At 37.8% G+C, this 14072-nt stretch overlaps 1 protein-coding gene across 1 annotated transcript; it reads right to left on the bottom strand.

The window, feature by feature from the left end:
• Positions 1-1249: 1249 nt before the first annotated feature.
• LOC144966504 (large ribosomal subunit protein uL22-like) lies at positions 1250-13570 on the bottom strand. The gene is made up of 6 exons (XM_078903122.1): positions 13455-13570; positions 11844-11884; positions 10700-10834; positions 10463-10561; positions 1916-2012; positions 1250-1438 (listed from the first exon to the last, which is right to left on the bottom strand). Exons 1-6 carry the CDS (start codon positions 13492-13494, stop codon positions 1290-1292), a joined length of 561 nt encoding a protein of 186 aa, XP_078759248.1. The 5' UTR covers positions 13495-13570; the 3' UTR covers positions 1250-1289.
• Positions 13571-14072: the final 502 nt, after the last annotated feature.

Genomic DNA, 14072 nt, shown 5'->3' with positions numbered 1-14072 from the left:
CTTAATCTCACACTATCTCCGCTTAAACGCTACAACTACAACTTGGAGTGACCACCAACAGCCATATGAAATTGACGCTGTTCCCGTTCCACACAACTTTTCAGCCAAAACATTTGATCAATTCGTAACAATATACAATATACCCATTAGCGGTCAACTGACATCTCAGGAACCACTGGACTCCGTTCAGCCACACAAGACAAGACAATGAAGATGAGGATGAGTCATCGGAATATGACATGACCCCTGACAAACACTGAAGAATTTGACATGGTAGATAAACTACACCACTTCATCCTAGAAGAACGATTGACCAGATCTACATTGACGAGGTTGGAGAAGCGCCCCATCCCATTGATAAGAAATAACAGCCTCAGGCTTCACTTCTCATTAGGCATAGTTATCAAATCAGCCGAGTTGTATACTCCTCACTCAACACAGGCCTAAGTTAAGTGTATCAACATGTTGATCAGTCAGTCATTACTCGCCTTTTGTGACATCAGATTGGTATTGTTTGATTTTAAAGGTTTTATGATGAAATCAGCGCCAGCAAAAAGGAAGAAATTGAATAGTCAAAAAATTCAAGAATTACAATTAAATTAAATCACCCAAAAGAAAGTTAGTAAAAAAGGGGAATTGGTTCAAATAGGGAACATGTAGATTACAGTTTACAAGGACACACTATCAGTGCCCTTGCGAAACATTTAGACCATTTCAGTGCCAGTGCTAACTGAACATTTGCAGTGATGGGCCCATGGGGCCTTTTGCAAATACAAGCCAATGAAGATTGAAGTAAAAGGGATAGTTAAAAATTCTAGAATTGCAAGAAAAGGGTAAGATAAAGGGGACTGGTTCAAATAGGGAACATATGTTGATTCCAAGAGCACACTAACAGCGTGCTTAGTTTGAGATCACGTTTACAGAATCCAAAACAGAAAACATATCTTACAGCACACATAACAGAGGATTTACAAGGAAAAAAAGGGCATCATCTAAAACTAATATACAACATTTGACTGTTTCCCCCTCTTTTAAGGACAAAGACAGAAAGCAACTCCGAAAACAAATATAAAGAGATATAGAAAACAGCAAATAACCTCCTGCCCACCATGGAAGGTCAAAGGATCCCACCCAGAGATTACAAATTTATAAATGACTACTGTTACTGTACAAACAATAAATATTCTCCCAACCCAATAGTTACACTTTCACTCAGGATAAAAAATAACAATAAAAAAGAGAACACCACTTTTATTTAACAATCATACTCATTTATTTCTTAATTCTGCCTATTCTCTCTGCATTAACTTCTTTCTCTGCATCTTCTTTTTGGACACCTTTTTCTTCCTTGCTGGTTCATCATCATTAGTTGGCTTGGCAACAACTGACTCTTTTTCAGTCAATATAAGCTCAATATGACAAGGGCTGCTCATGTAAGCTGTAAAGTAAATACATAAAATAAAATTAGCTAAAACCCTCATAAAAGCATTCTGTATTCACAAAGGAAACATGAAAAAAAAAAGATTTTTAAAAAAACCATGGCTAAGACAGGTTAAATTATAAGATTGAAATATCAATAATTACAAGGACAATTGGGACCATTCAACGGATTTATTAAAGGCATACAAAGTCCAATTCATTAGTGACCGAAACCCAAACATATTTTTTCTATTTGCTCATCGTGGTCCAAAAATGCGCCAAAGTCCTGAATACAGGTTCCAAGAAACTAGACTTTCCTGCTCAACAAGATTTATTGAGTCCTATGCAGCTCTGTAGCTGGAGCCAAAAATTCATAATTCTACTTATTTCTCGTAGTCCTAGGCAGGTCTTGAAGCCATGACATTAACAATTAAAAAGCCTTAGAGAATATCCTTTCTAGGCTATAATGATACGGTCAAAAGACAACTGTACTTACGATTGATACGTCCATGAGCACGGTAGGTTCTCCTTCTCATTTTAGGAGCAGCATTAATCATGATGTGTTCAATGACAAGATGCTCTGTATCCAAGCCCTGACACAAGGAGAAAGCATATAAAAATTAAATTGAACCAAAAATAAATATTTTAAAAAAAAACCATTGCAAATCAAATTTTTGTTCAAATTTGAGTGAGAGAAAGGGCAACAGCCAATGAAAATGTGAGCAACAATGTTAATAGCTTGGAAACCTTTTTGAGTGGCTCAGTATCTTCCTGCTACTTGACACAATGTTTGAGGAATGCACCTTGAGTTTAGCAATGAAGTCTTAGTAGATACCATCGTTGTTTTGTTTTGTTTGTTTTTAAGGGTTTTACAGCGCTTGCAACACATTCAAGGTCATATCAGCGCCAGTAAAAAGGAAGAAAATAGGATAGTAATAAGTTCTAGAATTACATTAAAGCACCCAAGAAAAAGTAAGACAAAGGAGAATTAGATCAAATAGGGAACAGATGTAGATTCCAAGAGCACACTATCGAAGTACTTAGTCTGAGATCACTTAAAAGTTTCACCCAGACACCAGCACAAGATCCCACTAAGAGGAATACACTCAAATGATTACAAATCATATGTAAAAAATAAAAAATAACAATACATAACGGAGAGATGATTTACAAGGAAAAAAATATAATCTCCCAAAACTATAACTATACATTTGACTGTTTCCCTCCCAGCCAAGGACTGCGGCCAGGGTCAGGACAAAACCAAGTAATCCCATTCCAAGACTAAGACAGAAAGCAAGTCGCAAAACAGATACAGGGTGATAGAAGACACAGCAAGTACCTCCCTGCCCGCTATGGGAGGTCAGGATCCCCACCTAGGATACCATTGTTGCTGATGTGATAAGAACACCTGATGCAGTCAGATGAGGATGCTACACCATTGGAACCAGTTTCCATCCATACTGCAATAGTATAAATATCTAGATCCTAAGCTGCTTTCCACAAGAACGTCCTGAAGGTGCTTCCTTATTTGACGTCATCGAAAGTGCCAGTCCACTGTTTGTTTTTGCTTTTAAAGGTTTTACAGCACATTTAGGTCAGATCAGTGCCAATGAAAATGGGGTGGTCAAAAAAATATAGAATTACAATTAAAGCACCAATAAAGAAAAGTGAGAGAAAGGAGAAACTATTCAAGTAGGGGACAGTGTAGTTAGTTTGGGATCACCTAATGTCTCATTCAGATGCCAGCACAGGATCTTACTAAGAGGGATCATGGGTCAAAGTTAGAAAAATTGAAAAGCCAGCAAAACAAAACCAGTCCCTCGATCAAACACAGGGGTCCATAGGTCAAAGTCAAACCAAATACAAAAATAGCATATAATGTCATATTAATGCAATATTATGTAGTATGTTACTATTATTAGGACTGTGCCTACATTTATTCCTATCATTTAGACATAACTTAACTTTACTTTTTATAAACTCTTTCCAAAAGCAATTTTAAAGGCCGCAATCTTGATTATACCGGTACATCAGAGACACGAACTTAAAATTTGGCTCACAGGAATTTCAGACACCACTATGAAGTATTTCAATGCAGAAACAGGAATTTCCACAAAATATTAACTTTATCTATTCAAATTGATAATTTTAAGCACAATGTCAAATACAATCCTAATCCCCTTTTTCTTCAAAGCAAGTTAAGCTCCAAAACCAAGACGTGCTATATAAAATGTAAAAATGAACAATAGTAGTAGTAGTAGTATTGGTGGTAATGATGATGATGAATGACTATACAGTGTTGGTGGCTGTAAGTGGTGATGGTGAAGATGATTATGCTGGTGGTGGTTGGAGTAGTGGTGATAGTGATGTGGTGGTGAATATAAAAAAAATTTAAAAATATAGCAGTGGTGGTGGCGGTGATGATGTGGTGGTGGTGGTGGTTTAGTAGTGGTGGTGTGAAGACACTCATTATAATCTTCACCACCACTACCACAACCTTCTCCACTACATCATCATCACCAATACCACCACCACGATATCACCATTACAAATACAACCACCATACTAACACTTTTATAACATACAATCAATGTAGATCTATAAAAATAAAGAAAGTAGATGGAGTAGGAAAGGAGAGAGAGAAGAGAAGAGAGAGAGAGAGAGAGGAAGGAAGAGAGAGAAAAGAAGAGAGAAGAGAGAGAGAGAAGAGAGAAGAGAGATAGAGAGAGAGAGGAGAGAGAGAGAGAGAGGAGAGAGAGAAAGAGAGAGAGAGAGAAGAGGAAGGAAGGAAGAGAGTAGAGAGAGAAGAGGAAAGGGGGGAGTGATGAAGAGAGGAGAGAGAGAGAGAGAGAGAGAGAGAGAGAGAGAGAGAGAGAGAGAGAGAGAGAGAGAGAGAGAGAGAGATGAGAGAGAAGAGAAGAGAGAGAGAGACTACTCAGCAGGAGTAATTTAATTTTCCCCCAGCCCAATCCCCTTCCCTTTATCTACTCATCCAAGACCTTGGTCTTGTGTCAGTATTTAACATTTGGCACCAGCCTGTCTGCATCAACTTCATACAAATAAGAGTGTCACCAAAATTCATCAACCTGAGCACAGGAGTCAAAATAAGACAAGACATGATGACGATAAATCAAGTTGTCAATTTACTAATCCTGCCAGCAGCACTTTTCATTGGCCGGCAGGGTTAACTGAAATTCTTTGATAGGCCGGCCCACCAGCCACAGCCGGCAGACTTTGACCCATGAGAGGGATACACTCTAATGTTTACATGATATGTTCAAAACGAAAAATACAACTATCAGTAGATAAGAGAAAATGATTTACAAGGAAAAAAACATCATCTCCCAAAACCATAGCTATATATGCTTCCGTCATAGTCAAGAATTCCGACCAGAGCTAGGACAATTCTAAGTAGTCCCATTCCAAGATGAAGACAAAGCAACTCAGAAAACAGAACTGACAAAGGCCATCCTAAAAGCAGCAAAAGAAAGTATCCCAAGGGGAGCAAGAAAAAATTATATACCACTCTGGACAGACGATCTTAATCAGTTAAGTAATGAAGTATCGGAAACAAGAGAAAAGGCTGATGCAGACCCCTGTGATGACAATATTGCAGCATATAAAGAGGCAGAAGCTACCTTTAAAAAAGAAATGGCAACGACATCCAAAATGGCATGGAAAGAAAAAACGCATAGCCTTAACTTCGAAAAAGATGGAAATAAACTTTGGAAACTTACAAAAGCCCTAAATAGAGAACCGAACCACTACGCCCCTCCCGCTTTGGAAAAAGATGGAGAACTTGTCAGTCCACAACAAGCTGCAGACCTATTCATGGAGCAGTTCAAAAAAATTAGTGACAACACAATAGAAAAAGAACTGAAGAAAAGAGTTAGAAAAGAATGCAGAAAACAAAAAAAGGAACTTAAGGAAGCCATAGATGAAGTAATGACAATGACAAAGAAGCTAACTATGGAAGAACTAGAAAGCTCTCTCAAAGTGTTAAAAACAAAGAAATCGCCAGGCCCAGACGAAGTAACAAATGAGATGCTTATCCATCTTGGAAAGACAGCGAAAAAGAAGCTATTACAACTCTACAACAGCACTTGGAAAACTGGTAAAATACCAGATATATGGAAAAAGGCTTTTATTGTCCCAATTAAGAAAGAAGGAAAACAAGCAAATGAAGCCGCAAATTACCGACCTATAAGTCTTACAAGCTGCATGTGCAAGCTGATAGAAAGAATTATCAACTCCAGACTGATGTGGTATCTTGAAAACTATAATGTGCTTATAAATGAACAAGCTGGTTTCAGAAGACATAGGAGTACTGAAAATCAAGTAACCTACATATCCCAAGAAATAGAAGACTCGTTTCAGGATGGAAAGAAAAAAATTGTGGTATGGGTGGACTTTGAAAAAGCATTCGACAAAGTGTGGAAAAAAGGTCTGGTATATAAACTACAAAAATCAAAAGTATCCCATAACATGCTCAACTGGATACAAAACTACTTAAAAACAAGAAAGGCAAGAGTAACAACACAAGGTCAAAAAAGAAGAGAAGCAAAACTAAAACATGGAGTCCCACAAGGTGGAGTACTATCACCTACACTATTTCTTCTCTATGTAAATGATATAAGAGAAACACTATGTCGAGGAGTGAAAATGTCGATGTACGCAGATGACCTAGCTCTGACCAAAACTTAATCAAGGCACAACACAGGATGCAAATCACACTGGATAATATCAAAGAATGGACTGACAACTGGGCGATGAAAATAAATGCAGTGAAGACAAAGTTCACAATATTTAGCCTCTCCCCAAAAGATGAAAAAGCAAAGCTACGTATTGAAGACCATGAATTGGAAAAAGACGACGCACCAAAATACCTAGGAGTCCATTTTGACCCAAGACTAACATGGAAAAATCAAATCAGCAACAGTCAGAAAGTTGGGGTAAAGCGAACACAACTCTTGAAAAAACTAGCTGGAACAACTTGGGGAGCTAGCTCCGATATACTGTAACAAACTTACACAGGATATGTGAGACCAGCGCTAGAATACGGGATATCTGCATGGGGAAACTGCTCCAAAACTCAAATGGAAAAACTGGACAAAGTGCAAAACAGCAACATGAGGATAATAAGTGGAGGAATGAAATCGACGCCGATTCATGCAATGGAAACCATAACAGGACTTACATCTCTATCAGAAAGAAGGGAATCAAAAATTTTGAAACAATACACAGACGTGAAAACAATGACAGATCAGCCTTTTTTTGTTTGTTTGTTTGTTGCTTTAGGTCTCTTCCAACACAATTGAGGTTATATGAGAGACCGCTGAAACAAAAAAACAAGCAATCTAACAAAAATAGTACAAATGTAAATCAAAATCATAACCTAAACATATCATAAGCTAAATTATTAATAACCAAGAACAAACAGGCAGAAGATTTACAGAAAAAAAAATATCCCCTGTCAAAAATACAATCACAAACCAAAGAAGCAGGATAGGCTAGTAAAGAGAAGAAGAAACGACATCACTATCGGATCGTACACCCATGCGAACATCATAGGTATATGGTTCAAGGGTGATGCTCCCATCCAACCACCCGCATTCTCTAAAAAATTAGCTTTTATATAGCGCAATATCCACTAAACGTGCTCAAAGCGCTTTATAAGGGGTCCCTGGCCAACAGAAACACTTAACATATAGGACGCGACATGACGCCTGTGAGGCGATATTATAATTTTTAGGGACAGAGACAACGCTGTTAACGTTGAGGTACTCATTTTACAACTGAGTACGGCAAGAGAATGTGAGTTAAAAGGACTCAACTATGCGCCGAGCGAGGCTCGAACCCAGGACCTTCCGATCCGAAAGCGAGTGTCATACCACAAGACCACATAGCCGCACATACAGATCAGCCTCTTCACGCTAGAGCGCAATAAAAGAAAACTAGGCGGCTGAAAAGATCACACTTTATTGAAAGAGCCAAGAAAATTGAAAAAGATCACGAACTTGACGAAATAATGACCCAAAAACGCAAAGCAAATATCAGAGTACCAATTTGGAAAAGGCAAAATCACTTGAAAATCAAGACTTCCGTTGGTGACATTTCAACAAAACAAAAACACGGCGAAGAAATCAAGAAGTCTGTACAGAAGTGCATAGACCAAAACTACCCTGAAAAAAAATGGACAAGAATCTATACAGATGGTTCATGCAATAAAGAACACACTTGCGGGGGCCTGGGAGTGCACATCGAGTACACAAATGGTCAACAAAAGGAGATCAGCAAACCGACTGGTACTCGCACTTCAATCTACAAGTCAGAGGCAGATGCAATCCATGAAGCTGTTAAGCAAATCCTCTCAGAAAATGAAAAGCCAAGACACATAGTGATTTAACAGATGCTAAGAAAATTCTGGAGGATATAATGATGTCCTTTGCGGATGATATAGACGCCTTGGTGGAAGACCTCATGAAGCTAAGCAAGTTTACCAACATTGTACTGCAGTGGATTCCAGGACACTGTGGGATACTTGGAAATCAGATCGCTGACCAACTGGCAAAGGCAGGCAGTCGCATGCAGCAACCCTCCCCAATGTACTCAACAGGAGAAATTAACAAAATGGCCAAATTTATCCAGTCTCAGAGATGGAGAGAGAAGCACCCAGAATACAACATGAATGACCCAATCAAGGTGCTCAACAGAAAGGAACAGGTCATCATCTTCAGACTGAGAACTGGACACAACCAGTTAAAGGAACATATGTGGAGGATGTCCAGAGCAGGTGCCTCTGGACAATGTGATTGCGGACTTGAAAATGAAAATGGACATCATGTCCTAATGGAATGTCCAAGGTACCAGCAGTTGAGAAGGAACTTCTGGCCTGATCCAACCCCATACTCAAAGAAGCTGTACGGCAGTGAGGACGACCTCAGGACCACTGTGGGCTTCATTCACCAGACCGGACTGACCATGTGACGTGACGGGAACGAAGAAGAAGAAGAAGAAGAAAACAGAAAACAGCCAGTGACCCCCTGGCCATCTCAAGTCTCAAGACCTCACTCAAAAGCAAAGGGGAATAGAAGACAGCCAGTGACCTCCCGGCCATCTCAAGTCTCAAGACCTCACTCAAAAGCCAATCTATAAAATTGTTCCTGGCCTTCAAAAACAGATCACAATAACCGACTTTTTAAAGTCAATTTATGTAAAATTAAATTTCTATATAGGTTCTTTTGGGGGCCAACAAATCATCCAGGTTGACTTTCCTTATTATCTCACATTTTCAATCTGCTTCCTTTCTTATATTGAAAGGTATATCAATGCTAAAACTGACATTATATTGCAGTGAATACAGCTCTCGTTTTAGCTAGATATTTGTAGATTATCATCACTGAGTTATACAAATGTTTTGTAGGCAGGTCTGATTTAGCTGTATTAAAAGTAGTGCGGGGCGGTCCTTGGCAAGCTTAAGGACCACGGTCCTAGGGAAATGAAGACCGCAAGGACCGGTCCTAGTCCTAGGACCGGCCCTTTTCGACATTGAACATTCCTGAGAGACTGTTGGAAATTCGAACCGGTTTGACCTTTGAGAGCGTGGGATAGTTCATTCTTGAACCGTTAAAGACCGCTACACGATGAAAACAGTGGCCTACAAGAGTAAAACACACGGAGTAGTCACACTCATTTCAAATTGTAACCTAATTAGAGAAGAGGGGTGATGCCTTCTTTATTTGCTCACCGTACTTCATTGTTACTTCGATAATTTAATAAAATTTGAAATTTATCCCCATTAACGGAGATAATGGCATCGCCCAAGGCGTTGATCGAGTTGTTCGTGGCGTTGATACACACACGCAACTCCTACCCCCCCCCCCCACACACACACACACATTAGAGGGCAGCGAGCATTGAAGAGTAAGAGAGAGACGTGAAGTTATAATAAGAGGGGGTGGATGAGGTGATAAGAGGGGTCGATGGTGACTTTTCGCCAGATCTAACAAACTCAGCTACCCATTCATTGCTGAGTAGACAGGGATTCAGAAAAAAATCGACTGCACCCGGGATCGATCTCTGGCCCTTTGCGTATAAAGAGAGTGCTCTATCAACTGAGCTATCGGGGTCCCCAAATATTCTATTGGACTTTTTAAAAATTCAGACGTTATAACTGGGTTTTTTGGAAGGAAGAAACTAATGAAACTCATATTATTTGATTAGTAAAAACACCAAACGAAATTTTAATATTATTGTATTATTTTAAATGACAACACTGCGATAGAAAGGAGTGGTGACAAGAGATGGACAAAAGAAAACAAAAAATCGGATTTGCTACTTGCTAGGTTCGACACACACACACACACACAAACACACACATCTTTTGTAGTCACATACATTTCAAACAATAACCCATTAGAGAAGAGGGGTCATGCCTTCACCATAGATCATTGTCATTGCGATCATTATGGTGTAGTAAATTTTGAAATTTACCCCGTATAATGGAATCGTCCAAGGCGTGCGCCTCCTGTTCCCCCCATCTCACACACGAAAGGGCGGTTTGCGGAGTGGAGGTTGTTGGTCGTCTGTGTCGTTTAGTGTATGGCAAAGTGGGGTGGGTGCGATTAATTAAGTGGGATGGGTGGTGATTGGTGGAAGATAGGCAACCGAAGCAACGAATCGCTGGGGAAGTAGTAGGCTATGGCGCGAGACCGTAGGACCGTGGTCCTTGCAAGGACCGCCCCGCACTAGTTGAAAGGTGATAAGAAGTGAGGACCGCCGCCGATCTTCCCCTCTGGGACCGGTCTTCGGTTCACAGCTAAAAGACCGTCGGACCGCGGTCCAGACGGTCTTCAGCGCGGCACTAATTAAAAGGGATAACTTGCATATAATTCTTGGTCCAAGAACAACATTGTCAAGAAGTTGGCATTTCATCCTTCCTGACAACATTAAACTGACCAAAAATTCTAGAATGTGATCTTTGAGGACCTTTGTTCAAAAAATTCTGACTATATACAAACTAAAGTCTCAAATTTGCACAAACCTTGAGCTCAGCATTGGCCTCTGCGTTCTTCAACAAATCAAGCAAGAATTTAGCGCTCTTTTTGGGCCATCTTCCTTGAGTGACATTCCACTGTTTGGCCTGAAAAACAAAATAGAGATCCAATTAAATACAACTTCATGACGAAATAACACAAAAAAAATAAAGATAGAAAAGCATGTATAATTTAGAAACATTCACATTTCTTTTAAATCTGTACTATCTTCTAGGACAGTTTACCTGGGAACATCTTCCAACACCACCATTGAATCGCCTGAAAGGGACACACTCTTTAAAGTTGATCACATTTTTCAGATATCTGTTGGCTCTCTTCAAAGGCATGTGTTTAATGGTCTGGGCAGTTTCCCTTGTGTTCTGTGAGGTGGACAAAAAAATTAAGATGACAATAATTTTAGGCTAAAAGTACATCTCATGATCCCTCTCAGACAAAATTCATGAAACCATTACGCATTTGGGGCTAATTCATTTAGGAACGTATAAAACAATTTTTAAATGTGGTCACCAAGACATTTCCTAATTTTTTTTTTAATGACTCAGTAATTGTTGAGTGTTGGATTTCAATAAACCATGTTAACTTTCTAGGAATTTCGACCACATGTTGAGAATAATTACAATTTCAATGCAGATAGTTTTCTACAAACTATCTGAAATGTAAAACCTTCATTGAGACACAATTCAGCAAGAATCCTATAAATAATGGGGGGAGTATATAAAATAGAATTTTATAGGAAGATGCTTTAAATGACTTGATTCAAGTTTAAGATGTATTTTTATCGAATTGAAACTATATCATTTATTATTCCACTCATTTTTTAAAACAGGGGGGAAAAAAGTGAAGAGTACAAAAATCAAATCTTACAATTTCCTTACGTATATTAAATTTCCATTTGTTAAAATCAAAACATATTTTATTTTAATTGTTTTATGAAGGTAATTATTATACTTAATATCAACTCTTGTCAACTTTGGAAACGATTTTCTCAAAATTTGGGTTTCACACCCTAGCCCATGCATATGACCATAACTTCATGAAAAATCATCAAATTTGCTTCAAATAAAGGTTAAAATGCTCAGGAGACATTGGGCCTTCAAAAAATGGAAAAACTCGCAAAACAAAAATTTTCACCATGTGACTATGTCAGTGACGCACACATATGATTAATTACTGAAAAGATTTATAGTAAAGAAGCAAATTACACAAAATATAAATTTGTAAAATAGAATAGCTTGAACGTAGTTTTAGAGGCCAAGTTATTTCTTTTTGTCACAAATCAGGAAGCCTAATTTGAATATTTTAACAAAATATTTGTTTTTAAAAACGTTAATTCCTAGATCTTCAATTCTAACCAGAATTGTGACGTACCTTAAAGTGAACACGCAAGTATGAGCCCCGGGCCTTGGCAGCTGAAATTCAGAATTTAAAAATCAAATGTTAGAAAAACTTGGTTGATCACACTTCATATATCGTAGTGTTTTTATGCACCTCCACTGACGGTGTATCTTAACGGATCGTTTTTATACACCGTCACGCATGCGCAACCCACCCACTTTCATCAGCGATATTGTGTTTCTGTATTTGGACATGGCGAAAGTTATATAGTGACATCTGTAGGATGTTTTTGTTAATAAAGCAAAATAAGAATAATAATAATCTAAAAAAATCGAAATATAAAACCAGAAAATACTTCGATTTTAATTTTCTAAAATTATTTATTTATTTGAGATCAGTATTTGTGTGCCATGTTTCTTTTTACTTTTGATTTTTTAAATTGTTGTTATTATTCTCTAATTTATTATCATTGTATAAACGTACATCGGAAATCAAGAAGCAGCGTACTGAACTACAATCTAAAACTATTTAATCCTCATGGATGTATGCAGCAACATTTTCATTAAGTTACCATCACCGCCAATGGAGGTGCATAAAAACGCCACCTTCATATATATATATAATAGGGTGCAAGATTCAGGCAGTAAATATCAGCCATTAATAAATTTAACCCTCTGGGTATAAAGATAAAGTGCACTTAGAATTAATGCTATGTGTTTGCATTGGACTTGGGCTATAAGTAGGACTATAATTGGTGAATAAATAATGAAGGGTTCAGTAGTTTTAATATGAATTTTATATTTATGTTAGGCACTTTGATAACTCCAGTCCAGTGGCCGCCGATAGGCTCACTGTAAGGTGAAACTCGTCTTTTGGAACTTTATTTTTGACCCTTTACTGTTTTGGTCACCATGGCGTTATTTGTGAACCTATGTGACTAACTTTGGTATCATTATAAAGGGCACAAAACAAGCTATCTAACAGTGTATTTAATTCTTAATTCCTGATTATATTTCTCAGAAAGCTTATGTAATAAAAAATTATAAATTTTTGAATTATAAGAACTTTTTAAATTATGGATACATTTTAATTATACTTAATACATCGATAGACAATTAATTGAAGAATATCTCTCCCAAATTTCATCAAAATTGATACACTCGCTCATTATTTTATTTTCCGCCATCAACCCCACTTTTTAGGACAAAAACCTCATATTTTTCCCCCTTTTCATTTATCCTTAATTTTTTCCATACTTTCCATCCATAAAAATGATTTATATGAAAATAAAGCTTATTTTCTGACCAGTAAAATGATACCTAACACTTGCCAATTATATTTTAATTGAAACAAAATTACTGAAAACAATAAGTGGGCCATGTTGACTGTAAAACTCAAAATTTCCCGATCGCCGCGAGATGCTGGTTTTGAGGCAGCAGTGAGATCACAGATTCTCTCTGTAAAATTGACAAAAAATTTCAATAGAAAAATATAAATAACTCTGGAACCGTAGGTCGTAGAGAAACAAATAAGGTATCAAATTTTATGTTTTTTCAAGTCCCATCCCCCTGACTGAGTCAAATCAAGATATTTTGAGTTTTATCAAAGTGCCTATTTATGTATTAACTTTACAGAATGACTTACATTTGGCCGGGTTGTCTGGCTCTTTCGAGTACCTGGTCATCTTTAGCCCTGTAATAGAAGAGAAAATGCGATTTCAACAAATACAAAAGTTGACGAGGTGTGCTCTTCATTATGAGTATGTAGATATGTAACCGAATACTAATTCTTTAACGGAATTTGAAAATGATGAGATGGGGGGAGGGAGTGTGTGAGAGTGTTGAGTGTGTAAAAATAAAAAGTAAAAGTAAAAGTAAAGTGTAAAGGCAAAGGGACCAGGAGGACTCAGGCTCAACACTCAATTGGACGGCAACTGGAGTCGAAGTGTCTGCCTGGTGACTGTGGGGTCATCACATGGCCTTCATATTAATATTAAAAACAGACGACCTCCCATCATATATCATATCAATCAATAGGCAAATAGGGCCACCAAGTAGTAAGACAGTTCAGTTAAGTTAGTGGGACAAAACCACACTTAGTCTTTCTTATTTCCAGAAATGCATTCCCTTCTACTTCTATTTCTTCACTATTTTCGATTCATGGTCAACCTCCACTTCTTTTACTACTAACTCAAACTCAAAATCTACTTCAGCTTCAATCAAAAATTTCTACTCTACTCCGACTCTACCTACAGTAAACAGT

This window comes from Berghia stephanieae, chromosome 2 (genome assembly GCF_034508935.2).
Source record: "Berghia stephanieae isolate SIO BIC M18660-M18661 chromosome 2, UCSD_Bste_1.3, whole genome shotgun sequence".
Classification (NCBI taxonomy): Eukaryota; Metazoa; Mollusca; class Gastropoda; order Nudibranchia; family Aeolidiidae; genus Berghia; species Berghia stephanieae.
The sequence above is the reverse complement of the archived record's forward strand: the minus strand, read 5'-3'. Positions and strand labels throughout refer to the sequence as shown.